Below are 26,514 nucleotides of genomic sequence, written 5' to 3'. Positions count from 1 at the left end.
CCAAAGCAAGGCCCAGAGAGAGAGAGGGAGGGAGGGAGGGGGGGGGGGGGGGTGAAGGTGAGAAATGGAGGAGTGAAAAAATAAACACAGGATAAAGTGGAGAAATGTGGAGGATCACTGAGAAGATGATCTCCATCTTTTACATTATAGTATAGACCCCACAGTTTTTAAAGATGGCCACCATGAATTTTAACCTTTTTTACAAACTGATATATGTGAAATATTTTTATTTAAGTCTTTGGATTTTAATATTTCACTAAGTGTAAATGTCATATAGCTTCAATAATGATAACACACAATATTGTATATGAGACAGTCAGACACTGAAGAGAAAGCCCAAACTGTCTCCTAAGCCCCTCCCCCCATAAGGGAGAATGAATGCGTGCGCATGAGCAGTGATTGACACGCAGTTAGACACCCCCCCTGGCCATGATTGGAGCATCTGAACAGGAGCTGTGGATTTTTGCAAATCGCACTACAGGCTGTAGGTGGTGCCAAAGGAGCTGGATTTCTTTTTAAATGACCTGCTTCATGTAGTTCTACTGGAACATAGGATTAGGGTCAGTTTCAGCAAATATGACAGAAAGTTAGTTTTATAAGGCTTACCTACTGCATCTTTAAGTGGGAATTTATAGAACGAGGCTAGTGCATTTGTTGGGACTATTTTCAGTGGCGGATTAATACACATTTAGTGAGTATTTCTGGCAGCAAATATGTTACCCAGTGTAACCATGTAGCTCCCGGATGTGTTTTTAATAGCTTTTGTACAACAACGGAGGTATATGGCACAGCTGAATAAGACACAACACTTGTTAGTAGATTAAAATTCATTATTGGTTTTGGTCTTTTTGTGGGATTTGTTGACAGCAAGAAAAATACAGAATGTCACCAGACTTATCTTTAAGAGAGTTGGCTCAGCTCCAGGAGTTTCCTATCATGCGTTGGGTTGGGTGGAAGGTTGACAACATTTCTGAGCTCTAGAGAGAGAGAAACACAGCAGATGTGTTTCTCTCAGAGCAGCAATGTGGAATGTCTCAGCTGTCTGACATCATGTTACCTGTCTGTCTGTCTGTCTGTCTGAACTCCATGCTCCTAAAGACACTATTGAACATCAGTCAAAGATAAGGCAGTAAAGAACAGAAGTAAATACAATATTTATCTAATCAGTTGGTAGTGAAATTAGACTGCAATTAAATTTGTAGTCTAATAGCCTGATAACTAATTCCATAATGTTGTTTTTGCTAGATTGATATATATATATATATATATATATATATATATATATATATATATATATATATATATAAAATTGGCAAAATATTTTCTTAATATTCATTTATTTATATATATATATATATACAGTACAGGCCAAAAGTTTGGACACACCTTCTCATTCAATGCGTTTCCTTTTTATTTTCATGACATATAAAAGCATCCAAAGAGCACCACATGTCATGGGACCTTTAATGGTCTCACATTCTGCCCTGTCTGTGCTGGAACTGATTAAAAAAACCATTTCAGGTGACTACCTCTTGAAGCTCATCAAGAGAATGCCAAGAGTGTGCAAAGCAGTAATCAGAGCAAAGGGTGGCTACTTTGAGGAATCTAAAATATAAGACATGTTTTCAGTTATTTCACACTTTTTTGAATGCAAGACTTTTACTTGTAACCACAATTACTACTTTTACTTAAGTAAGTAAAATATCTGAAAAGCCTACTTCTTTTTCCATTACTGTTTGAAACTAAGTTGAATAGCTTCAGCTCTGGCTAGAGGAAACTGTGAAATGATCCTTTCACCTGACACCTCCTGACGTCATGACCAGGTGAGTTGACAGTAAATACAGAGTGAGACAGAAACAGGTAAAAAAAAATACTGAACACTACTGTGAACAAAGCCTGTGTTGCAGCCACAATTTTATAACTTTAAAATAGATTTCTCCTGCTCTTTTTGTCAACAACAAAACCTGGAAACAAAGCAGCCAGAACCTGCTTCTCTCTCTCTTCTCTCTCTCTCTCTCTCTCTCTCTCTCTCTCTCTCTCTCTCTCTCTCTCTCTCTCTCACACACACACACACACACACACACACACACACACACAGCCTACACACAGAGGTAGAAGCTGCTTTCAGATTTTCTTCCTTTAAAAAGTCATCCAATTTTTTTGTTTATTGGATGCAATTTAATCCTCTCTCTCTCCCTCGTTCTCTCTCTCGCTCTCCCTCGTTCTCTCTCATTTCTCATCAAAGAAGCTTTATTGGCATGGACTTTTCAGTATGTTGCCAACATCAAAATACAATTTGTCCAGATATTTGACAGAACGTTGTAAACATCTCTCTCTCTCTCTCTCTCTCTCTCTCTCTCTCTCTCTCTCTCTCCCTGTTTGTGTGTGGCGCATGCGCGGTCCCGCCGCTCCACTCTCAGTGCGGCGCACAGCGCGCGGTTCTCCACTGCTCCGACAGAGTTGATGATCAGTGTCCGGGATGGATACCTGAAGGATGGAAAGACGATCGATGGACTGATCAATCAAACTGGACTCACAGTCAGGGGACACACAGACACCTCTTCAGTATTGATTATTGATTAATGATTGCCTGCTGTTATTGTGTTTGGAGTTAACGCTTCAAACCTGCAAGACTCTACTTTCTTCATCCATCCCCTCCTCCTCCGGTAAGTCACCTTCTTCTTCTTCTTCTTCTTCTTCTTCTTCTTCTTCTTCTTCTTCTTCTTCTTCTTCTTCTTCTTCTTCTTCTTCGCTCTTTCTCTCTTTTTATTCCTCTTCTTTTTCTGCTTCTTCTTCCTCCACTTGTTTTTCTTTCTTGTATATTTTCATTTGAAGGTTACGAAACGGACGGAATAACAGCAGAGGCTTAAACCGACTGTACCGGAGACTGACTGTCTGTCTGTCTGTCCGTCCGTCTGTCCGGTGGTTTTTGTCCGGATAACTTTCAGGCTGCTTCTATCCGTCTCACTTTTTAAATGTCCGCTTTCCTGTACTTCTGTCTGTCTTTCCTATGATTTTATAAGACATGTCTGTCTGTGTTTTGTATTTCTCTGTTACATTTTGTATTGGAAAATACTCCATGAAATGTGTAATCGATCTCATGAGCTAATTTGTGCAGATTTTGAGTAAAAAGTAGCCTATATATATATATATATATATATATATATATATATATATATATATATATATATATATATATATATATATATATATATATATATTCAAATGTAGGCTAGTAAAGAATAGGTAGCCTATAAAGTTAAATGGAAATAATCAAGTAAAAAAACAGGAATTTGTACACAGTGGTATTAGGATCTACTACATAAGCAAAAAGTAGTAAAATACTCCAGTAAAACGTCCAGAACAATTTGTAATATATTTAATTAAGATGAGTTATATGTGAAATATTAAAATTACCCAGCAAACTACAGGTGTCATGTAAATGGTGGAGTACAAAGTAAAAGTAAAACGGAAATTATCAGGTAAAGAACCTTACAGTTGTAGTTCCAGTGGTGGCAGAAGCATTCCCATTGCTTCTTATGTAAAAGTAGAATAAATACTCCAGTCAAATGTGTAATGTATTATGTAAGCTGCTTTGTATGTAAGATGTGAATCTGTAAAGTAAGCAGTAACTATAGCTGTCAGCTAAGTGTGGTTTGCATTGTTAAAAAGTACAACATATGAAGGCTATATATTAAAATGTAGTAAAGGTATGAAGTAAAATTGACTACTTAAACAGTAGTGAAAGAAGTATTCAGATCTGTCACATAAATAGTCTAAATGTAGTACAAATATAATAAATAAAATGTTTAATATGTCTTATGAGCTGATTGGTATATTAAAATGAACAAGTACCTATCAGGTAAATATTGTGGAGTATAAAGTACAATATTTCCCCCGTGTATGTGAAATTCTTTCATATAAAGTAACCTGGAGTAAAAATTACTTACAGTATATGTTTCCCTCTGGAATTTAGCTGAGTAGAAGAATAAAGTCGATTAAATTGGAAATAATGAATTACAAGTACCTCAAACGTGTTCTAAAGTACAGTACTTGAGTTACAGTAGTTACTGTCCACCAGTGTACTACACTTGTCTGTGGTGGATAATTACAACCTGGAAGTGTCCATTCTGCATAATGAGTACTGTAACTTTACATTTTGCTGTAAATAGTTATGTATTTTAATTTGAATGCAGGACCTTACCGGTAATTAAGTATTTTTATAGTGGGGTATTACTTCTTTTACCTAAATAAAGGATTGTCTGTTTCTAGTTTACCTCTCGTAGTCTTTTAGTATTTTCTCTCTTTCAGTTCATTCTTAGTTTTTTTTTCTGTATACTATAAAGCTGTGATTTGTCGATTAATCAAATAGTCAATTGACATAAAAATAATAATCTGCTAGTGTTTTGATCATCAGTTAATCCATATTTCAAGCAAAAACATAACATGGTTCCAGGTTCTCAAATGTGAGGATCTGCTGCTACTTCTTGTCTCACATGATAGTAAAATTAATATTTTGGGGGTTTGTACTGTTGATTGGGTTGTCTATTGTTTTATGAACCAAACGTTTAATCAGTTGATTGAAAAAATAATCTGAAGATGTATCAATAACTTGATTTTTTTTCTTGTTTGTGCTTTTATACTCAGTTTTATTGATTTGTATTGTTTTGTAATTAAATTAACCGCAGTTGGTTTTGTAGGTGACAGCAGGTCTGACTGACAATATATTGTAATTTTCTCCAAATCTAAATATTAGGGGTGTGCATTGGCACTGCCCTCACAATTCGATTTGATTACGATTCACCAGGTAACAATTCGATTCACTTCGATTCTACGATGCATTGCGATGCATCAAAATTCTACTGCACACAACAAGGCAAATTTTTCATCACTCATGAGGCAATACAAGCAGTCAGATATTGAACAACCGATTTTATTGGCTGCTATGTGTGTATTATCACTCTCCTGTATCTTTGATACAGAAGTAATTGAAACTTTAACACTTTATTAACAGTGACATAATCGATTATGGCACTTTGCCGCATCAATGCTGAATCGTGCATGCCCCGCATTGCGATGCATCGCCGAATCGATTATTGTTGACACCACTACTACATTTTTAATCCAGCAATCCACAAACTGTACCCAACAGTTGGTTTGACCTGCCATCTTTAATTATTTACATCAAATCATTTAAAAAAAAAAACTGTAATCAAATATAAAAGAAACTATAACTAGCTCCTTTAAAATGAGACAGACAGACAGTATAATCGTATGTGTGTATTGAACATGCTTCATTATTGTCAGATAATCCCTTACAAAGCCCACACACACACACACACGCGCACACACACACACACACACGCACACACACACACACACACACACACACACACACACACACACACACACACACACACACACACAGTCCGAATAATCCAGTCTCTCTCTCAATTACATTTCAATTCAATATGCTTTATTGGCATGAGTGTATCAAAGACAATATTGCCAAAACCCCAATTAATAAAATCAAGTAAACAATGAACACTTACTGCATGTTAAAGTTGGTGTGTCTCTCTCTCTCTCTCTTACTGTCACAGAGATGTTGTTAATTATCACATATGTGAAAGTATGACAGGCTCTTTTTGTGCGTGTGCCTGTGTGTGCGTGTCGGTCAATCCGATAGTGACATCTGATCAGTTGGACTGTAGCACCCCCTGCAGCTCGCACATAAACACACCTGAAGACTGATTTTCCTTCTATAATACCTTCTCCCTTCCTTTCCTACCTCTACCTTTCCTTTGTGACCCGGAAACTGATTTCAGTGCTGCCATCTCTCCAGCATTTACCCAGGGGACTGGTGTTCTTGTCCTGGAATTTTACCCCAAACCACAAACATTTTTTCTAATCCTTAACCAAGTTGTTTTGGTGCCTAGACTTAACCGTTATGGTCATGTACCAGTCATCCTTCCACAGTGTTAAATAGAATGGTCATACAGTAGTTGTGGTGCCCTAACGTAATCAGTGTGTGTGTGTAGCTTTAAGTCCACTCCAACAGCAGTTAGTTAGCATTGTCCAGTTGTACAGTAAAAAGTACATTTATCCTACTGTAACACAATCTCTTGTTCTCCTCCACGCAAATCAATTTTACCTATTTATAGAACATGACAGCATTACTAAACACTGTGTGTGTGTGTGTGTGTGTGTGTGTGTGTGTGTGTGTGTGTGTGTGTGTGTGTGTGTGTGTGTGCGCGCCAAGACTCAGCAGTGGGCAGATTGAGAAGCAGCATGTTGTTACGTCAGGACAGATCAGTTTGGAAACCTGCAGAGAGCACACAAAAACACACACACACACACACACACACACACACACACACACACACACACACACACACACATGCCAACTGTGTGCACATGGACTGACAACAGGTGTAATGAGCTCATCATAAGAACTTTATTGAAATTAAAAGAGCACAGACATGACTGTTACATCTTAAAGCTATAGTGCACAACTATTTTATATTAATGTCCGTTACATTCAAGCCATTGCCAAATGCGTTGATACGTAGCTAATAAGCCTATTAGCTTCACAAAACTCTCTCTGTATTTCTCAGCATGGCTATGTTTATAAAATGGTGTCGTCCGGTGACTTTCGTGCATAGAGGCTTAAGTGATGCGTTTTACGACACAGCTGAGAAAGGACAACAGCAGCGTTCAGCTTTTGAGACGAAGAGGACATAAAAATTACAAGATAATTAATACTTATTCTAAAGAGTCCATCATGTTTTTTTTTAATCCTCTGAAGGTTTAAATGCTATTAGCAACTGTGTGGAGGAGGGGTGGGGGTGGTGTGCGATCACCGAAGGCTTGAATCATGTGGATGAGCCAAAAGTGTTGTTGTCATTAGTTAGAATTCCCAATGGGGGCAACAGAAACTATGCACTATAGCTTTAATTACAGTTTTTTCCGATTGCTAAACGACAGTGGGCACAACTGGAGTCACATGTGCAAAACTCAAACTACAGTCTGCATTACCAACAGTCATCTGAGCTAAACAGTTCACATCACCTGCAAAACAGGCTCAGTGCAGCCAAACACTATGCACAAGCCTCACTGAGATAACACACACTGTCACTCAGAACACACTGAGAGTAAAAACACTAGCATCAAACACCAATATACAAATTACAAACTTTTTCATCTTTACAGTTTGAACAATTTGAGTGACTTGACACTACTCAATAGTTTATTTAAGAAAAAAATATAGATTGTATAGCATACCAATTTTTACATAAGGTAAAAAAGAAGGAATAAAAATCAGCAGTTTTCTTCAATAAAGTATTTTATCTCTAGTAATTTATGGAATTACTGGGGAAAAAAAACTAAAGGTACATACGTAACAGTAACAAAGAATAGTGTGACTAATCCTGCCTCGCTCCAGCATCATGTGGCAAATTTTCTTCATCACATTGGATGTCCGCATCATCTCTAAATAAAAATGAATGTGGTGTTTCTATTGCTTTCACCGCCATTACTTTCTGAAAAACAGTAAGAACGCAGTTTTACTATTGTAAAGATATAGTGTTTTTCACTTTTTTTTACAGCTGTGTACATAACCTCAGACATCTTACCTGGACATATTGGTATCTTTGCTCTTTTACCTGTTTCTCTCAAACGGTACAGTGTATAATTGTTTCATTCTTATTTGGTGTTTGTATACAAAAAAAGGCTTTCTGAGCTTTCTCTATATAAATACCGTATATGTTCACTAACTAGTCTAAAACAAGACACCTACTTAGGCTTTCAGCTAAACTTGCAATTAGCAGTGTTTGATAGGCACCAGACTGAAATCTATTCTGTTTTGTGTGGTTAACAGTTTTGACAGCAGTGTGTTAGCATTTGAACAAAGTGCTGTAAATCTACAGTGTTGTGCACGTTGTGGTTAAAGTCATGGGATAAGTGTGTAGAGTTTTGAAAACTGTGTTCAAGCAATGAGAAACGAACTAGAGTTTGGTCCACATGAACTGCTGCTGTGCAGACTGTAGTTAGAGTTTTGCACATGTGACTCCAGTTGTGCCCACTGTCGTTTAGCAATCAAAAAAAACTGTAAGATTAACTTTACATATATCATTTTTCTTGCAGATAGTTAGATGAGAAGATTATTACCTTTCTCATCTTTGAAGTTACAGCTAGCAGCCAGTTAGCTTAGCTAAGCTAAGCATAATTGCCGGAAAACAGGGAATCATCTAGCCTGATTCTGTCCAAACGTAACAAAATCCTCCTGCCAGCTAGACTGGGTAAACCCAGCCCGATCTGCCGGCAATTTGATTTCGCCCTGCAGCTCAGGGTGGAAACCTGTACGTTATTCTATCCTGCTTCCGTTACAAATTTGCGGGAACCAATCACAAACTGGCTTATCCACCTGGCGCGCTATTGGCGGGTTTAAAACGATGATGATAGAGAAGCGACCAAGCAGCTTTTTGTTTACATTCAACAAGCCGGCCACCGAAGCACAGCAACCCGTTGATGCCGCTGTCGCTGCTACGTCACCCACATTGTTGGTCTGATTGGTTTAAGGACTATCCAATTGCGTACAGAGTCATTTGAACTATGCCCGTTGATCACGCCTCTTGTGGAGAGAAAATACAGAGCAGACTAATGTTCAATCTTAAAAGATTGAGCTTGGTCTGGTGTTAGCCAGACTACCTGCCAGCACCTCTAAAGCTCACTGATTAACATGTTATATGTTTATTTAATTCGTACAAAAACTGAAGTGTGAAAACTACATATTGCAGTTTTATGACAGGTCGGACTGTTTCTTTGCAGGAAGCAGTGTTTCCAGTCTTTATGTTAACCTAAACTAACCATCTCCTGGCTCCAGGTTCTCATTTAAATCTCGGCTAGAAAGCAGGAAAGCTTATTTTCCAAAATGTGAAACTATATTACTTAAAGAAAATCATATCATAATCATATAAAAACTTGTTCTGAACTCATAAATCAGTGTTTCTGTGAAATCTTGGCTCCAGACTGATCACTGCTCCAATAAGTTTTGTGCTTGCCTCGTAGTTTTGTTGTTGATGACACTGAACACACGCTACTTGTGCTGTGTTCCCTCAGAGATTCGATTTTTTTCTGTCACTGTAGCAGTAATACTGAGAGTATTGCAGTATGTGGAGTACTGTGCGTGTGCCTAAGAGCTGTCTACCCATAGCGCTAACAGCTAGCCACCTCATTACTCCCATTCTGTCTGCTGTGATTTATGACGCTACCTGTGTGTGTGTATGTGTGTGTCTGCACCTGCTCCACGTGTTGTCTAAGGAAGTTTAATTAATTTCCTGTCATGTGATGAAGAGGAAGTGATGACAGTAATGAAATGTGATTGGATGATTATCATCAAAAATGCAATTAGTGGCCCGGGAGAGAGGTTAGGAAGGGTGTGTGTGTGTGTGTGTGTGTGTGTGTGTGTGTGTGTGTGTGTGTGTGTGTGTGTGTGTGTGTGTGTGTGTGTGCGTGTGTGCGTGTATGCGCGTATGCGCGCGCTCGTGCGTTTGTGTGTGCGTGTGTGAAGAAGAGAAAGAGAAAGTGTGTGTGTAAATAGGACGGCAGTGATGAAGTGTTTCATTGCGACTTGTGTCTCTGAGGTATTACACACGCGCACACACACACACATACACACACACACACACACACACACACACTGAGGTTGTGAAGGTCACACTGACACACATGCACACATGTACACACTGTGTCATCAGTTGTGAGGCAGCAGGACGTTGTAAGAAGTTTCACCTCTGAGACATACAGACAGACCTCGTCCAGGTTGTTTCCGTAAATATCTCGGTACACAGTGAAACAAATGAAACAAAAGAAAAGTGGCAAAATGTCTTCTCTTTTGTTGTCTTTTGGTTAAACGAGAAGATTGAGTGTTGAAGGGGTGAATAGGGGAACAATTGTGTGAAGAGGAAGTAGAAGAGGGGGCTAAGGACACACCCCTGCGGTGCTCCTGTGAGAGTTTAGGAGGTGTTACCTCTAATCCTTACATTTTGGGGTCCGTTGCTCAGTATCCATGAGCACAGTGATCTGTCCCAGCCCAGGTCACTCTTTGGACCAGTTTGTGGGGGATTATTGTATTAAACCCTAAGCTAAAATGACAAACCGCATCCTTACATATGTGTTTTGCTGCTCTAGATGTGTGAGGGCATGGGTGAAGAGCTGTTATGATTGCATCATTTGTTGATTTATTTATCCGATATGCAAACTTGTGTTGTTAATGAAGATCAGCAGGTATAGCAGTCTTGATGTGGGAGAGAATTAATCTCTCTAAACACAAGATGGCATCATGAGTTTGCGTAAACATACACGTCACTTTCCTAAAGCCAAATGACGTGTTGTCTGTACGCATTTTTGAGCTATCCACATGTATGTCTACGCCGTATACGGCTGATGTAAACATATTGTGTTATTGCGAGAACGTGCCATGCTATCGCGAGAACAACATCACACGCGTGTAAAAAAAAAAAAAAAAAAAAAAGGTTGGGTTTAGGAAAAGAACATTGGGAAAGGCTTTAGTAACACAAAGAAACAACAAAAACATGATGGTGACCAACGTCACATGCTTAGGAAAACAATAAACGTTTGGGTTTAGGAAAGAAACATTGGGGAAGGCTTAAAAAAACGGTTGATAAAAGCCACACGCTAATGTAGTTTTTCAATAGTGCGTTTATCGGGGGACTATTTTCATCAGCAGCTTAATGTGGACTGAGGGTCAAAAACGGAAGGATTAGTGTAGACATTACTCTTATGCCTCTTGGAAAATTACAGTAAAGTTAATCTTGTCAAAAGTCACAGTGTCCTTAATGTGAAGGTGATATATAGAAACTGAGACACAACTTTACCCCTACATACTCCTCTTCATCAGCTTTAAACTTAATTTTGTTGTCTAAAAAACCTTTTAGAGTAGAACAAATGACTGTCTACTAACTTAAATCACCTGCCCACCAAGATGTGTGTTTCTGTGTGTGTGTGTGTCTCATGTTTCTTCTTCCATTAGTTGAGTGGAGCAGGTGTTGAATGTTTGATGAGTCAGCATGTTGAGAAGGAAGTGATGTCATAGCCTTCTTCTCGTCTTTCTGGCCGGACTAATGTTTTCCGGCAGCAGCTTTAAGTCTTCAACCTCTTCTGTGAAAACTGCAGATACTCACCGTGTTGTACAGTCAGTTTGTAGTACTCAGGTTTTGAGTGTGATTGTTTGGAAGAATATAGACCAAACATTCACACATTTCATGTTATTCATTCACAAGTGATACAACATCTGTGTTGTATTTGTTTACCTGCTGATGACACACTAAATACAAGACTAATTTCCATTAGCCCGGGTTTGTCCATTTTAGCCAAATTGAGGCTAATGCAAACTAAATCTTTCCCGTATTCTTGTTGCGCCCTCTTCTATTGTAATGGTTTAATGGCACACAACTAGAGGATTAGCGCAACCAGCTGTTTATTTTGACGCCTCCAATTCCTAATATTTGTATAACAGTAGTGGATGTTATTAACATTAATTTGCTTTTTTTTGGTGATTTTCTGGAAATTTGGTTAAAAATTGCACTACATTTGGATAAAACTTGACTTGACTGCGAAAGTAAGCAGTAATCACAGATCAATCACGGATTGTACATATACTGTACTGGAACCAAATGTACTTTCATGCTCAAAGTGTGTATCTTCTGCACACAGACTGTACACACACACACACACACACACACACACACACACACACACACACACACACACACACACACACACACACACACACACAGTCACAAGGAGGTTAAAGGAGTTCAGTGTTTTGCTGAGACGAAGTCAGACAACTGGCATGGATGTTCAGAAGAGTGCGAGTGGTAATCTCTATTATAAAACTACAGATTATACTAACTGAGCTACACACACACACACACACACACACACACACACACACACACACACACACACACACACACACACACACACACACACACACACACACACATTTATCTGTGGATTATAATCCCAAACCACAATTCCCTTCTGGCTCAACCAATCACGTCCCAGAAAATCCTGCACAGCCTGCAGGGTAACCTACATGCTGTGTGTGTGTGTGTGTGTGTGTGTGTTAATCCCTGACAGTCTGTAATAGAAGAACATCTGGTTTATCTCTGTGACTCTGAAGCTTCCTGTTCAGACAGGAAACAGGATCTGTTACAAATGTTCACTTTAATCCCAAATTATTTCACATTATTTTGCATAATTGCAACAAAACACTAAATATGAAGCTATGGTTACCAGCCAGTTAGCTTAGTTAAAGTGCTCATATTATGCTTTGTGGCGTTTTCCCTTTCCTTTATTGTGTTATATATCTTTTTTGTGCATGTAATAGGCTTCCAAAGTGAAAAAGCCCAAAGTCCAGCCCAAAGGGATTTACCATCTCCAACAGAAAACACTGTTCACAAACTGCTCCAAACAGCTCTATTGTAGTCCAGCCTTTACTTCCGTGACGAACGTGCATCACTTTGTAACCAGTGTTGGGAAAGATAAAACGTATTCCGTTACAGAATACAGAATACATGCCCAAAAATGTAATTTGTAATGTATTCCGTTACATTACTCAATCTGAGTAACGTATTCTGAATACTTGGATTACTTCCACATTGAATTGCATTTTATAAGTGTAGGAATGTGGCCATCAAATACTGCTTACTAAACAGGCCTATTCTGGTTCAAAAAAAGCTTCCACAGTAGCGTTACTAACAAGTACCTGAACAAGCAGATAGATTTTTGTATTTGTAGTCCCAAACTGCATACTACAAGTTATATTTTGTTCTTCTTTCTCTTTCTTTAACGTGAAATGTTGTTTGAATTTCCAAGATAGAAATGCATTCCTGCCCTGGCTCTGTTGTTTTCCGGCTCCATTTCTACCTCTAGCTCCTGCTGCTCGACTCCATTACGACTCCATTTTGACTGATCACGCAAATAGCTAATTTTTTCGTTTTCATATTGGGGCTTCTTGGAAATGCATGAAGTTGCCTTAATTTATTTAGAGAGTGAATAAACTCATGAAAAGAGAAGTATTGTCATGTAATCCATTGATTTCCACAATGTAACTGTATTCTAAATACCAACTATTTAAATTGTAACTGTAACGGAATACAGTTACTCATAATTTGTATTCTGAATACGTAACGCCGGTACATGTATTCTGTTACTCCCCAACACTGTTTGTAACAAACGTTATAATGTTCGCCTAGCTGCTAGCGTGGCACGCCCTCATGCTCTGCTTCTGATTAGCTAGCAGTGCTTACCTAGCTACTGCGCATGTGCGACTCCCAACAAAGATAGAATAGAAGTGAGATTCCTCACTCTGTAGCTAAAGAGCTCAACACACAGGGTGAAAAGAGGAGCTGCAGCAATGTGCAGTACAACAAAAATATGGTGTTTTTTGAAAATTAAACAATGTAAACCTATTCTGATATAACCTATAAATACAATTATGAACTTGAAAATGAGCATAATATGAGCACTTTAAGCATAAAGTCTGGAAACAGGAATAAAGCCTAGCTTAGCTCTTGTCCAAAGGGAACAGATGTCACCTACCAGCACCTCTAAAGCGGGCTTATTTCTTGATCAGTATTTAATTTTCTGAGTGCAGTTGCTTCTAGGAGTCCTTGCTGGATGTTTTGTACAGATAAAATGAGATATAATGTGTGTTATTTATTAAGCTATAGAGGTGCTTGAGATGGTGGATGCTGGTGGATTTTGTTACCTTTGGACAGAGCCAGGCTAGCTGTTTTTTTTACTACGCTAAGGTAACCAGCTCCTGGCTCTAGCTTCATATTCTTCGTATTTGTATAGACATCTTCTCATAACTCTCTCAAATGAGAGAATTTCCCATAATGACGAACTATTCCTCTAAGACAAACAACAACAATAATGGAGGAAAGTTTTTAAGAGACGAAACCTAAACAAAAATCTAATCTACGATGGCGCTGCTGCTGCTTTTTCTGCTGTGATCTCAACATTAACAATTTGTAACATGCAAAATCTACACACAGACAAAAGAAAACCCCACATATATATCAGGAGTCTCAGAAAAGTTTCACTTAATGTTTTCATGAATGCTGATACATGTGATAAATCTACTCTGAAACACCAACGCAACAGTTATATTTCTTCTGTCATTGAGTTCAGTGGCAGTCGTTAGGTAGCAAGGTGGGTCATTAGCTGAGTGGTGTGTCAGGTGACTGGGCCCCTCAGGTCTGCACTTTTTGTTAGCGCTACCAGTTCAGTGCTGGATTTTAGTGTGAAAGCTTTTAGAGTTTCTCCTTGAACAGTAGTAGTGTCAGGTCCTGATGGAGCAGAGCAGCTATATAAAGAAAGAACAGAAGTCTCATTGTCCTGAAGTGAAGGTTGGACTGACTAACGTCACTGTACCTCCCGCTCTCTCCGTGTGTGTGTGCGTGTGTGTGCGTGTGTGCGTGTGTGTGTAATCCCTCCTGCGGTATGTAAACCAACATGATGTCAGTTGTATACATGAGATGATTAGTCACACAAACACACTCTACATCACTCTCTGAGTGTGCTTCAAAATGAAATCCCTAAACTGTTACTGTCCACACTGAGAGCAACACACTGGATCATCAATAACGATTACATTCAATCATTTATATTTTTGTATGTGTTTTTTAAACTCTACAATTTAGTATTGGTCGGATAGCTGAATTACATAAAGATAATTGAATCCAACACAGGAATGGCGGACTTCACCACCACCAATGGAAACTACTGTACAGAGAGATAATTACTGACTGTAAATACTTTGAATGGCTATTGTTACAAAGAAATGCAGACCAAAACATTATTTCATGAATATTTTAAGTATTAAAACTTGAAACCTGCTGAGATTTAAAGCGTGTGTAATCCAACCCCTCTGCTGACTTGAAAGAGGGGCTTTGGAACAAGCTCACTGTGACGAAGAGGAAGAAGAAGAGTTTTCTGTTTGTTTTACTTTTACCTTTTTTTAAATGTTGGACAGAGTACTTTTAGAAACCACCTGGACAGAAAAGTGAGGATGTGGACGCAGAACAGAGGGACTGCAGCTCACCTTTCATCTGTGTGTGTGTGTGTGTGTGTGTGTGTGTGTGTGTGTGTGTGTGTGTGTGTGTGTGTGTGTGTGTGTGTGTGTGTGTCTGTGTGTGTGTGTGTGTGCGCCTGTGTGTGTGCGTTAGTGTGTCATAGTTTCCCAGTGGACAGACCACAGTGGCATCACCAGTTGTGGTGTTACTACACAGCGCTTCCATGACAACTAGAAAACAGACAGACAGAGAACTGGACTGTCTACAAACCTGTCTTTCGACCTGTCTGACTCGGTGCTTTTCCATATAGCTAACTTCTCGATTCCCTCATTCGTGACTTTACCTCGTGTCTTAGCACCTCCTTAGCGTCATTTTGAGGAAATGGCAAATATTCATGACAGATGCCATCTTAACTGTCCTATAATGTGGAGAAATAATTGAGTAATAGTTTTAAAGAACACCTAACGGCTAATGACTCCAAAGTGTCATGAAATGTAACTGATGTAGGTAAAGTCATTCTAATACATTTTAGAATGATATTATTGGGTTAATAATGACCACGACTTTACAGCTGTGACAAATATTTGGATACCTCCTTTCCCTGAATGAGCCAATATGCAATTGATTAAACACAAATGTATTCATTTTTTGTTTTATGAGTAAACATGAATAACGTTTGATCCGCCATTACATTATTACATTACATGTCATTTAGCTGACGCTTTTATCCAAAGCGACTTACAATTGCTATATATGTCAGAGATCGCATGCCTCAGGAGCAACTAGGGGTTACATGTCTTGCTGTTGTAGTTATTCCACTGGTAGATTGTCCAACCTACAGTAATGCAGTGATGTAATTACATTAATATTACAGTTAATGCTGTTTCCATAGCAGTCCGGCCCGCTGGTCAATCCCTGAACACAAACCAATCAAAGCCAACCGGTAAAAATGCAGTTTTAGGATACGCCTGTGTGGTTCCTCGCTCCGAGACACATTTTAGGTTTTGGAACGTCTTTGATGATGGAGAACCTCAGTTGATTTCTGGGTGGCTGTCTGGAGAAGGGAGGAAGGATAATTAGCTGAATGGAAAGTACCTTAGGTGTCCTCAGAGTGTCTTCAGGTTACGGCCTCCTGCAGGTCTTCAGATTCACTGCAGTCTGAACGTGACTGAATGTGATCTCCTCAGACTGATGGTGGTGTAACTGTGCAGCTTGTATAGTTTTATATATGACACTGTTTATAAGAGAGCAGTTTATGTGTCTGATGAGAAAAGGCAGAGTTAGAAAACATAAGAGTGATATTTGGCTTAATCATCTATTCGATGACCCTGAGAACAAATTGAGAAACACATTTACCAGATTGACAACACACATGCAGCGTAATGAAACTCTCTGAGGAAGTCAGGGGAAATGAGACTTTCCCGTTTTAAGTTTCAAGGTCTTTATTAGTCATTTATAGTCTCGCATTGCCAGATCTTCCTCCACATCGCTGCGGAGTAGGGCCTGGCTAGTCCACACAGCATTCTAGGATGGTAGAAAAAAGTGCTCAGGTTTGTTGGCATGTCTTAAAACTAATCACAATTGTCATGGGCGGCGCTAAGCGCTGGACGGAGCCCCGGTTCCTCTGCAGAAATCCCCAGGGAAGGAACTTGTCTTGGTGGATCATGTCTACATTTAAAAGTTGTTTTAGTCGTGCAACAGAAAACTCAAATTGGACAGATAGTCTAGCTAGCTGTCTGGATTTACCCTGCAGAGATCTGAGGAGCAGTTAACCATAGTCCTCATAATTCTACCGGAGTTTAAAATTCCAACACATAGAAAGCAGAAGGTAATGGACATCTGACCGTCAAAAGTGACATCCGGCAGAATTTCCGACAGCAATGGAACAATCGCGGAAGTGGAACGTCGTGGATATAGACTAGTCATGTACTAGTCTCGCGTTGCCAGACCTTTCTCCCCAGCGCTGCCTAGGATGGTCTGTCTAGTCCACACAGCATTCCAGGATGGGAGAAAAACGTGCTCTGGTTTATTGGCATTTTTTCAAAGCAGTCACAAACGTCTTGGGCGTCAAAGTAAAAATGTAGCACATCTGAGATTTAAAGTCTAGGATAACAAAATACTTATTTGGCTCACAACACAATAGAAATACGCTTACGTGTTTTGTCACAGAGCCTTCTTAAGAGCAGTTTAAATACACAGATGACAATTCAAAATATATCAAAATTATAATGGAAAGTATGTTGTTACTAGTCATTGTCCATTTTTAAGTTGGTATATGGAAATCCTGGAGCTTTCTTAGTGGGTATATTGCATATACCTGTGTATCACGTAGACAAAATTGCCTTATAGCAAAGCACTGTTCTTGGAGGCTTCCAGCATTTCTGTTGAGTTGTCAGCGTGTTTTGTTATCCTACATATATGTTGTCAAATTGCTGACAATGTTTTCAAGTGCGTTGAGCTCTCATGACACCATCTGCATTTTACAAATTAGGAGAATTCATCAATATTAAAGTTTTATTGTCTGTATCATAATGTGTCCCATCAGACCAACAATATGTCAATTCATCATTGTTTTTCTTTTTGCAGTAGACCCAGCTACTGTAATCACAGCTTTCTAAGACATGCTTACTGTAAATGTAGGTTAGAACAACCTTAAAGCAGTTTTGTTTTGTAAGGAAAATGTGAGTTGTCAAGAGCGAGCCAGGAAAAGTAAAACTTATGTAAAAGTTTTTTGCCCTGAATTCAGCCAGCTTTATACATCTAATGTTTAGTTTGCGGTTTCAGGTCAGAGCTTTCTCCAGTTTGAGGTTTTGAGGTTAGAAATGATTTGCTGAGATTTGAACTTGTGGAGCCTGTTGGAGGTCAAACACATCCTGGGAGGAAAGTCTGCCTGAGTGGATGTCTTGAAAAGGAAACAAAGCACGATCAGATATTAATGCATTTGATTTTATTTGACCTGGATTTCTATTGCTGGTTCTCAGAAGGGTTACTGTGTGAGAAAAATGGAAATTATTGGTCAAATTTGACTTATTTTTTCTGAAATGTATCATGTTGTTTCTGAGGCAGTGGTTTGAGTTTTCACCAATTTCTTCTGATAGTTTGATCTCAGATTCCTGCAGGGGCGAACATACAAACATCAAACTGTATCTAGTAGCATCTCTGCTGCTGCCAGCCACTGCTCTGTTTACTGTGTGTGTGTGTGTGTGTGTGTGTGTGTGTGTGTGTCTTTGACCACTGTCATTACCAGCTACTGGCCTCAGGGTGGGAGACAGCCACTCTAAGACCTCTCTCTCTGTCTTTTCACATCTCCATTAGTTTCTTTGTCCTGTCTGCCTCAGGTTAGTGTGTGTGTGTGTGTGTGTGTGTGTGTGTGTGTGTGTGTGTGTGTGTGTGTTGTACAGTCTCTTTCAGGGAACAGGGACATGCATTAGTGACCTCTTCAATATCTCCATCTCTTTATCTTTTACACCAGCAGTATTCAGAGCTTTCGTCCAATCCGATGAGCCCCTCGTTTGTCCACTTGCTGACATTAAAAACAAGATAAGAATAGATAAGATATCTGATGGTGTAAACCTTGCATCGCCATGTCTAGTGATTTCAGACCAGAACTCAGGCTTATAAAAGCTTTCATACCCCACTGAACAATAACACACACTGCAGTTGTCCTGTTATTTCCTGACACTATGAGAGGATTTCTTTTGGTTCTTGAGGTAAAGAAATTCTTAATCAGTTACCAAAAGTGAAAAATATAATTTTAAATTTTAGTTGTTCCTAATACATGTCTTAATTGTGCATCATTGGGTGTAGGATATATCTTATTTGCATTTACAGTAGCCTTTCAAAAACATTTAATAGCTGAGAGTGAAAATGATTAGAAGATTGATTCCACTCTTATATCTGTCAGTTCAATGTGAAGGTTCAGGGGATGGTTATCTTAGCTTAGCATAAACACTGGAAACAGGGAAACAGCTAGACTTGAGATTATGTCCTAAAAATGTTAAAGTCAGATTGCAATCTTGAGTTGAAAAGGAGCCAAATGCATATAAGACTTTGTCATCTATAGATTAAACTTTTGAAACTGATAATATTGTTTGTGTAGAGTGTAAATAGTAAAGGAACATGCAAAGAACTTTTTGGTTCTCCCTTATTGATCTCAAAAGAGGTTGTTTTTGAGAACATCGGTACAGATCACATGCGTTCTATCACCACAAACAGTGCAGCACAGTGCTGTTTCTTGTCCAGTGAATGTATGATATAATCATATTTCACTATGTAAAGACGTGAATGTATGATTTAATCATATTTCACTATGTAAAGACGTGGAGATGATACTGAAACTCAGTGAAATGTTTCTTTGCACTCTATTGAGTCTCTTTAAAGTCTGAAAAGGAAGAAGAAGAAGAAGAAATTCTGGTTATTGTGAAGCACTGATGCTGAAAAAAATATTTCTGCTGCTTTTCCTCACAATCACATTGTTGTGTGTGTGTGTGTGTGTGTGTGTGTGTGTGTGTGTGTGTGTGTGTGAGAGAGATTATAACCCCCACAGCTGGCCTCTCTGATTACTGACTGCCTGGTCAGCCTGGATTAGGCACACACACACACACACAAACAACGGAAAAGGTAAAAATACATATTTCATTTCATATTAATGCTGAATCTTCAGTTCACTGACTTACTTTTTCTTTTTTCTGCGTCTTACTTTACAGTATATGTGTGTATGTATCTACCTGGGTGTGTGTGTAGTTTGTAATTCCCAGCTCAATAGAGCAGATATATTTAATCCTTCTCTACTAAAGCTGATGTCAGCATCAACTGGCTCTGTGTGTGTGTGTGTGTGTGTGTGTGTGTGTGTGTGTGTGTGTGTGTGTGTGTGTATGCGTTTTGTAGCTAATTCATCACAGTGGCAGATTAACCAGCTGTCAGCAGAACATAAAGTCAAATACTAACAACCAGCTGGAAGAGGGAGAGAGAGAGACCGGTGTGAGAGAGAGAGAGAGAGAGAGAGAGAGAGAGAGAGAGAGAGAGAGAGAGAGAGAGAGAGAGAGAGGAGTCTACAGTGTAATAGGTTTGCTATAGATTTATCTTATCACAATCAGTTACAAAGTGAAATTACTCTAAATATTACAGAACCATGAGCCAAAACGTCCAGGTTAAAAATCTGTTAAAATCCAAATTAAACTGCCGGTGTCCAAAAAGAGGTGTGAATCAGAGTTGCGATTCAAAACACAGCACCATAGTTACTTAGAACTTAGTTACTTAGCATCCAAAATTGACCCATTTGATTAGCAGAACAAATCAGTTTTCTCTACAATCTTTAGCTCCCACACACCGTTAACAGTGAATGTAACTGAATTTTAAGCTCTTGGATTGGATATTTCTTGACAAAATACACCTTGGGAGTCAAAGTTAATTTAACCTTTTGTTTTTATGTACACTGGATTATTTTTATTTTTATCGAAGAACCAGATATTTTCCAATGCAGTGGTTATTCTTTTGTATTGATGATTCAACCAGGAGAGTTTAATGTCGTTTCAAGTTGTCAACTTTTCTCACTTCACAACTTAATGAAGGTAACTCGTAGCTTTCTGGCATATTCAGAACACTTTGTCACTGCAATCAGGAACAAAACATTGCACAATAGCTACTGTACGGACGGTTCTCAGTACATCCCAATGGCTGACCCATTGTCATGGAATAACAGTAGTGGCTTTCTGATTGGAAGTCAATTTTGTTTATATAGAACAAAAACATTAATTTGCCCCAGATATAGCTGGTCCAGCTGGTGTGTTGATGTTGATACTAGAGACCTTGATTTCCTCTCCAGTGCAGACCTTATGGGCACCAGCAGCTGCTATACCACTCTATAAAATACACATTATCATTAGGTAACCATTTTTTCTTTGCCATTAGTCAATGGTGTGCCATTACAGCCTAAATGAGTTGACTAAATCTGATCTAAATACCTAAAGATAATTTAAATACAGTAGTCATGTATGTAGGTCGTGGCAATAAAGATAACTGAATATGAAAAAACTGTGTGTGCGTGTGCATGTGCGTGTGTTTGTGTGTGTCCTGTCAGAGGTCATGCGACTTGGCAGAGCTGACAGGACAACAGATGGACACAGTCATGGACTGACCTACACACACACCCACACACACACACACACACACACACACACACACACACACACACACACACACACACACACACACACACACACACACACACACACACACACACACACACACACACACACACACACACACACACACACACACACACACACACACACACACACACACACACACAGGACATTGGACACACACATATGTCATCCTTCGTCTCTCCTCTTACTCATTACTTCATCACTCTCCCTGTGAGCATTTATGCTTCACACTCTGCATCCGGTGTCATTCAGGCCTCACTCCTGTCCGCCCGTCTGTCTGTCCACCTGTCTGTCCCTCAGTGAGTATCTCCTTTTAAGGGTCATAACTTGTTCTTGTGGATGTTCAGTGTCACCTTTACATCAGCCTTGTATGCATTGCTGCTGCGTGGATCACCGTTGTTTAACATCTGGAGTGGTCTTTGGTGTAATGTTACAGTATTTACAGTAGTTTTCTCAGTATTTTCTTTGTCTTGAAAAAAAAATATATATATTTTTCTTTTATCAACAAATATGGTGTTTTGGAAGTGTCATTTTGTTTTAGACCTTGTCATACTATTTTGAATGAACTGCTTTTAGCTGCGGACTATGGTAGATTGTCACTCTTCAGGCCTGGTCACAACAAAAAGTGCCAGATCTACACCACCGTAGCTGGCAAGGTAACACACCAGCCATCCGGTTACATGCTGGCAATAGTCAGTTATAATTAGGTCTCTGAGCTTCTTTCTATTTTCTTTTGTACCGGGCAGTTTACTCCCCTGCTGGCATTTTGTTCGCTGGATTGTACTTCATTTCGTTCATTAAAGTGTTATTGAAAAAAGAGGAAAAAGCTCTCATGCTAATTCTCAGTTACCAAATTGTTTTGCTAACCGGACCATATGTTCACACAGTTTTTTTCAAAAGACGTTGCATAACTGAAAACCATGACTCTTTTGTCGAGCAGTTTATACTCCTACAGAGGAGGTACAGTAAAAGTGGAAGGTGCGGCAGACTCTATGGCTCTCTGTCAAGACAGCTGGTTATTGGGGTGCCCTGGTAGCTCACCTGGTTGAGCATGTGCATGTACTTAGGCTGAGTCTTTACCGCAGTGGCCCGGGTTCAATTCCAACCTGCAGCCCTTTGCTGCATGTCATCTCTATCTCTCTTCCCTTTTCTGTCTTCAGCTGTCCTATCATATAAAGGCCAAAAAAGCCCTGAAAATAATCTTTAAAGGTCCCATGACATGGTGCTCTTTGGATGCTTTTATATAGACCTTAGTGGTCCCCTAATACTGTATCTGAAGTCTCTTTCCCGAAATTCAGCTTTGGTGCAGAACTACAACCACTAGAGCCAGTCCCACAATGAGCTTTCCTTAGGATGTGCCATTTCTGTGTCTGAAGCTATTGAGGAGGAGAGAGGGGGGGAAAGGTGGGGGGTGGGGCTGTGGCCTTGACCAACTGCCACTTTTCTCGTTTGAAAGCCATGATGTCTCTCTCTCATGGGTGGGCCAAATTCTCTGGGCGGGCAAAGCAGAGAAAGGGGACATAACCTTGCTCCTCATGACCTCATAACAAGCAGATTCCAAAACGGCTCATCTGAGCTTTCATTTTCTTAAAGGCAGAGCAGGATACCCAGGGCTCGGTTTACACCTATCAGCATTTATAGCCACTGGGGGACATAGACAGGCTGGGGGAACTCATATTAATGTTAAAAAACCTCATAAAGTGAAATTTTCATGCAATGGGACCTTTAAAAAAATTGTCAATCATCAGTCAATGGCACAAATTTCAGTGTCACAACTTGAAAATTAGTGCAGACTTACTTTGCCCTTGCAAACAAATCCACTAATCACAGCAATTCCATTGAAATCAATTGTTTTAACTGCGACATTTGGCTCTTTTAAGGTATGATGTAGTTTTCTGTCGTTTCTATCTGCTATAAATGAATATTAAGGAACATCCGTAATCGTCATGTGTGTCTGTTTCTCTGCTTCTTCTCCCTCAGGGATGAAGACTCCTCTCAGCCCCTCTCAGCTCCTGAAAAGGGGGCAGATCTTTGCCTTCGGAGGGATGTGTCAGGAGTTGATGGACCCCCCAACACCTGCAACCATCAGTGTCTCTGTCCAGCAGACTCCATCCCCAGGTGATTGACATGTTCCAGCACCAACGCTCTCTATTATCTCCTGTCATTCCAACCCATACTTGTAGTCGTCTCTTACAGTATGACTGCTCCCTGTTGTTTTCTCCTACAGTCTGGCTCTTCCTTGTTGTTTTACAGTCTGACTCATTATTGTAATTTTTTCCTACAGTCTGACTCCTATTGTTGTTTCCCCCTACAGTCTGACTCATTCTTGTAGTTTTCTCCTACAGTCTGACTCAACCTTGTAGTTTTCCCCTACAGTCAAATTCATCCTTGTACAGTAGTTTACTCTTATAGTCTGACTGATCCTTGTTGTTTTCTCCTACAGTCAGACTCTTCCTTGGTGTTTTCTCCTAAAGTTTGACTCATTTATGTAGTTTTCTCCTACAGTCTGACTCTTCCTTGTTGTTTTCTCCTAAAGTTTGACTCATTCATGTAGTTTTCTCCTACAGTCTGAGTCATCCTTGTTGTTTTCTCCTACAGTTTGACTCATTTATGTAGTTTTCTCCTACAGTCTGACTCATCCGTGTTGTTTTCTCTTACAGTCTGCCTTATTGTTATTTTCTCCTACAGTCTAACTCTTCCTTGTTGTTTTCTCCTACAGTCTGACTCATCCTTGTTGTTTTCTCCTACAGTCTGCCTTATTGTTGTTTTCTCCTACAGTCTGACTCATCCTTGTTGTTTTCTCCTACAGTCTTACTCTTCCTTGTTGTTTTCTCCTACAGTCTGACACATCCTTGTTGTTTTCTACTACAGTCTAACTCATCCTTGTTGTTTTCTCATACAGTCTGATACACCCTTGTTGTTTTCTCCCAGGTCAGGGTGGGGCCTTTTCGCTGTGTGAGGTGTGTAACTTGCAGCTGACATCTGCTGCTCAGGCCCAGCTGCACTACAATGGCAGGTCTCACCTCCGGAGAGTGAGACAGCTCCAGGCTAGAGAGACAGGACAACAGGCAGCAGGTAAAGTACGACCAGCAGTAGTATTTGCATTTGTAGTTTTTAACAATCAGCTTATAAGGCAAAAATAAAACTTATTAGAATAACTGCTGACCCTCTACTATCAAATTTGTGAACTGACTCAAGACCTGACGCTAAATGTTTGCTTTATTTCAACCATTGCTGTTTGTTAGCTTGCTTGGCTAACACAACGCATGAGCTTCACTACACCTCACTCCCTTTTCCCACTCGGCAACGCGTATTTTCTCGCAACAAATAACCATCCATTTAGAAAATAACCGAATCGAATCGAATCTGACCTGAGCCTGAAAATTTATCTCACATGACAGGTTGGGTAGCAGAAGTCTAAGCAGCGGTAGTAGTTTTAGTAGTAGTAGTAGTAGGCTAGTAGTAGCTGTAGCAGTAGTCACATAGTTTAAGCTGCGTTAGTAGTAGCAAGGTGACTGCAGTAGTAGTCACAGAAGCACCAGTAGCTGTAGTAATAGCAGTAAGTAGTAGCGGTAGCTTTAGCAAGATGTTCTAATGGATCTTAATGTCTTTGATTCCAGCGGGGGCTCAGTCTAGGTCTCTTCCCCAGGCCACAGGGCTCAGCTCCCAGCCTGCAGGACTCACTCCGACCCCAGGCCTCAGTCCAAGCCTTAGTGCTTCATCCAGCACGACGGCAGGTAGGACCAGTGCTACTAATGCTTCTTCTACTACTGGTGTACTGTGCTGACAATGACGGATTAATCAAACATTAAAAGTTGCACTTGAATGCACCACAAAGACTACAACTGACATGCATGAGAGGAAATGAATAGTCCAAACAACATCACAGAAATATATGCAAGTTCTCACCGTAAACAGACAGACATTAAGTGCTAAACAGGACATCCATTTGTGAAGTCTGAATGTCTGTCCGCTGAGTGACAGTGACTTTGGCTCATCCATCATAAACAGCTGCTGCTGCCCTCTGGGAGAGGTCAGAGAGAGAGAGAGAGAGAGAGAGAGAGAGAGAGAGAGAGAGAGAGAGAGAGAGAGAGAGAGAGAGAGAGAGAGCTCTCAGATGGACCCCTGAAAGAATAAACTGACCCTGCATTAAGTCAAATCATTAGTGCAGATTCATACTTAACCTCTTTATGGGTATTGTTAGCTCCACCCAAACACCTGTCAGTCATGTTGACGAGCTGAAACTTTTTGTCATGCTTACACAGTGGCTAAAGTTCACCCATGTTAGCTGACAATCTCCAAGTTGGATATGAATCGATCTGTGGATTTTGTTACCTTTGGACAGAGTCAGGCTAGCAGTTTCCCTCTGCTTCCAGTATTTATACTAAGCTAAGTTAACTGCTAAACTGGCTGCTGGTTGTTGTTTCATATGCACATGCATGATGTGTCTATATTTACCTCTAAATCTGGGCAAGAAAGCCTATGTGAAAGTGTATTTCCCATTATGTCTATTCCTTTAGCATAAAGATAGTAATAGATCTTCTTATCAGTGGCTATTGGGAAATGATACAAGAGTGTGTTATTGTATTAGCTCTCATATTTTATGTCCAAACTCATCAGTTTTATATACGTTTTTTTGTTATTGCAGCAGGTTTCTAAGTACTTCCAGTGCCCTCTGCTGCTGAAATTACAGTGGAAGCTCTTTACATTGCTTGAATCTCTTTGGTTCTGTAATCAGCTGTGACTGAAACAGTTTCCTTCGTCTGCAGCATTTCAGACCCAGTTTTTAAAGTCAAACTGTTGGTCAACAGAGTTGGGATGTGCTGTGAGATGCAAAGGAGTTGAGAAGTGGAGCAGACAGCAGCAGGTCATTAAATTGGGACGTATCACTGCTCCAAAACCACACAGACGACATTTCTCAAAGACATCACTTGCATTGATTCTTATCCTTACATTGTATTTGGTGTCTCCACAAAAATCTGCTGTGATGAAATCTTTATGTAAATCACTGTATAATACAGTGTTCCAGTTTGTTGTCCTTATTTTCTTGTTCAAAACTGTATAATACAGTGATCCAGTTTGTTGGCCTTGTTTTCTTGTTCAAAAACACAATGCAGAACTTCCAAGTGGAGTAGTGCTGACTTCCAGGTTAGATTATAAAAAGACAACATCACTCGTATAATATAGTAAAATAAAAAATACTAAGTTCCAAAATCAACAAAAACAAGAGGAAAGAATAGGAC

General features: G+C 39.6%; 1 protein-coding gene across 2 annotated transcripts in view; it reads left to right on the top strand.

Annotated features, from left to right (window-relative positions):
• The window catches only part of znf385b (zinc finger protein 385B), a 57,275-nt gene that overhangs the window by 1,638 nt on the left and 29,123 nt on the right, over window positions 1–26,514 (top strand). For both annotated transcript variants that reach the window (XM_028591089.1, XM_028591090.1), the window contains exons 2-6: window positions 1,748–1,823; window positions 2,421–2,666; window positions 23,252–23,389; window positions 24,203–24,346; window positions 24,892–25,008. In XM_028591089.1, coding sequence (XP_028446890.1) covers window positions 23,254–23,389; window positions 24,203–24,346; window positions 24,892–25,008 — 397 coding nt within the window. In that variant the 5' untranslated portion in view covers window positions 1,748–1,823; window positions 2,421–2,666; window positions 23,252–23,253. The remainder of the gene's footprint in view (window positions 1–1,747; window positions 1,824–2,420; window positions 2,667–23,251; window positions 23,390–24,202; window positions 24,347–24,891; window positions 25,009–26,514) is intronic.

The sequence above is a fragment of the Perca flavescens genome, chromosome 11 (assembly GCF_004354835.1).
Source record: "Perca flavescens isolate YP-PL-M2 chromosome 11, PFLA_1.0, whole genome shotgun sequence".
Taxonomy (NCBI): Eukaryota; Metazoa; Chordata; class Actinopteri; order Perciformes; family Percidae; genus Perca; species Perca flavescens.
This window is presented reverse-complemented; position numbering and strand designations above follow the sequence as displayed.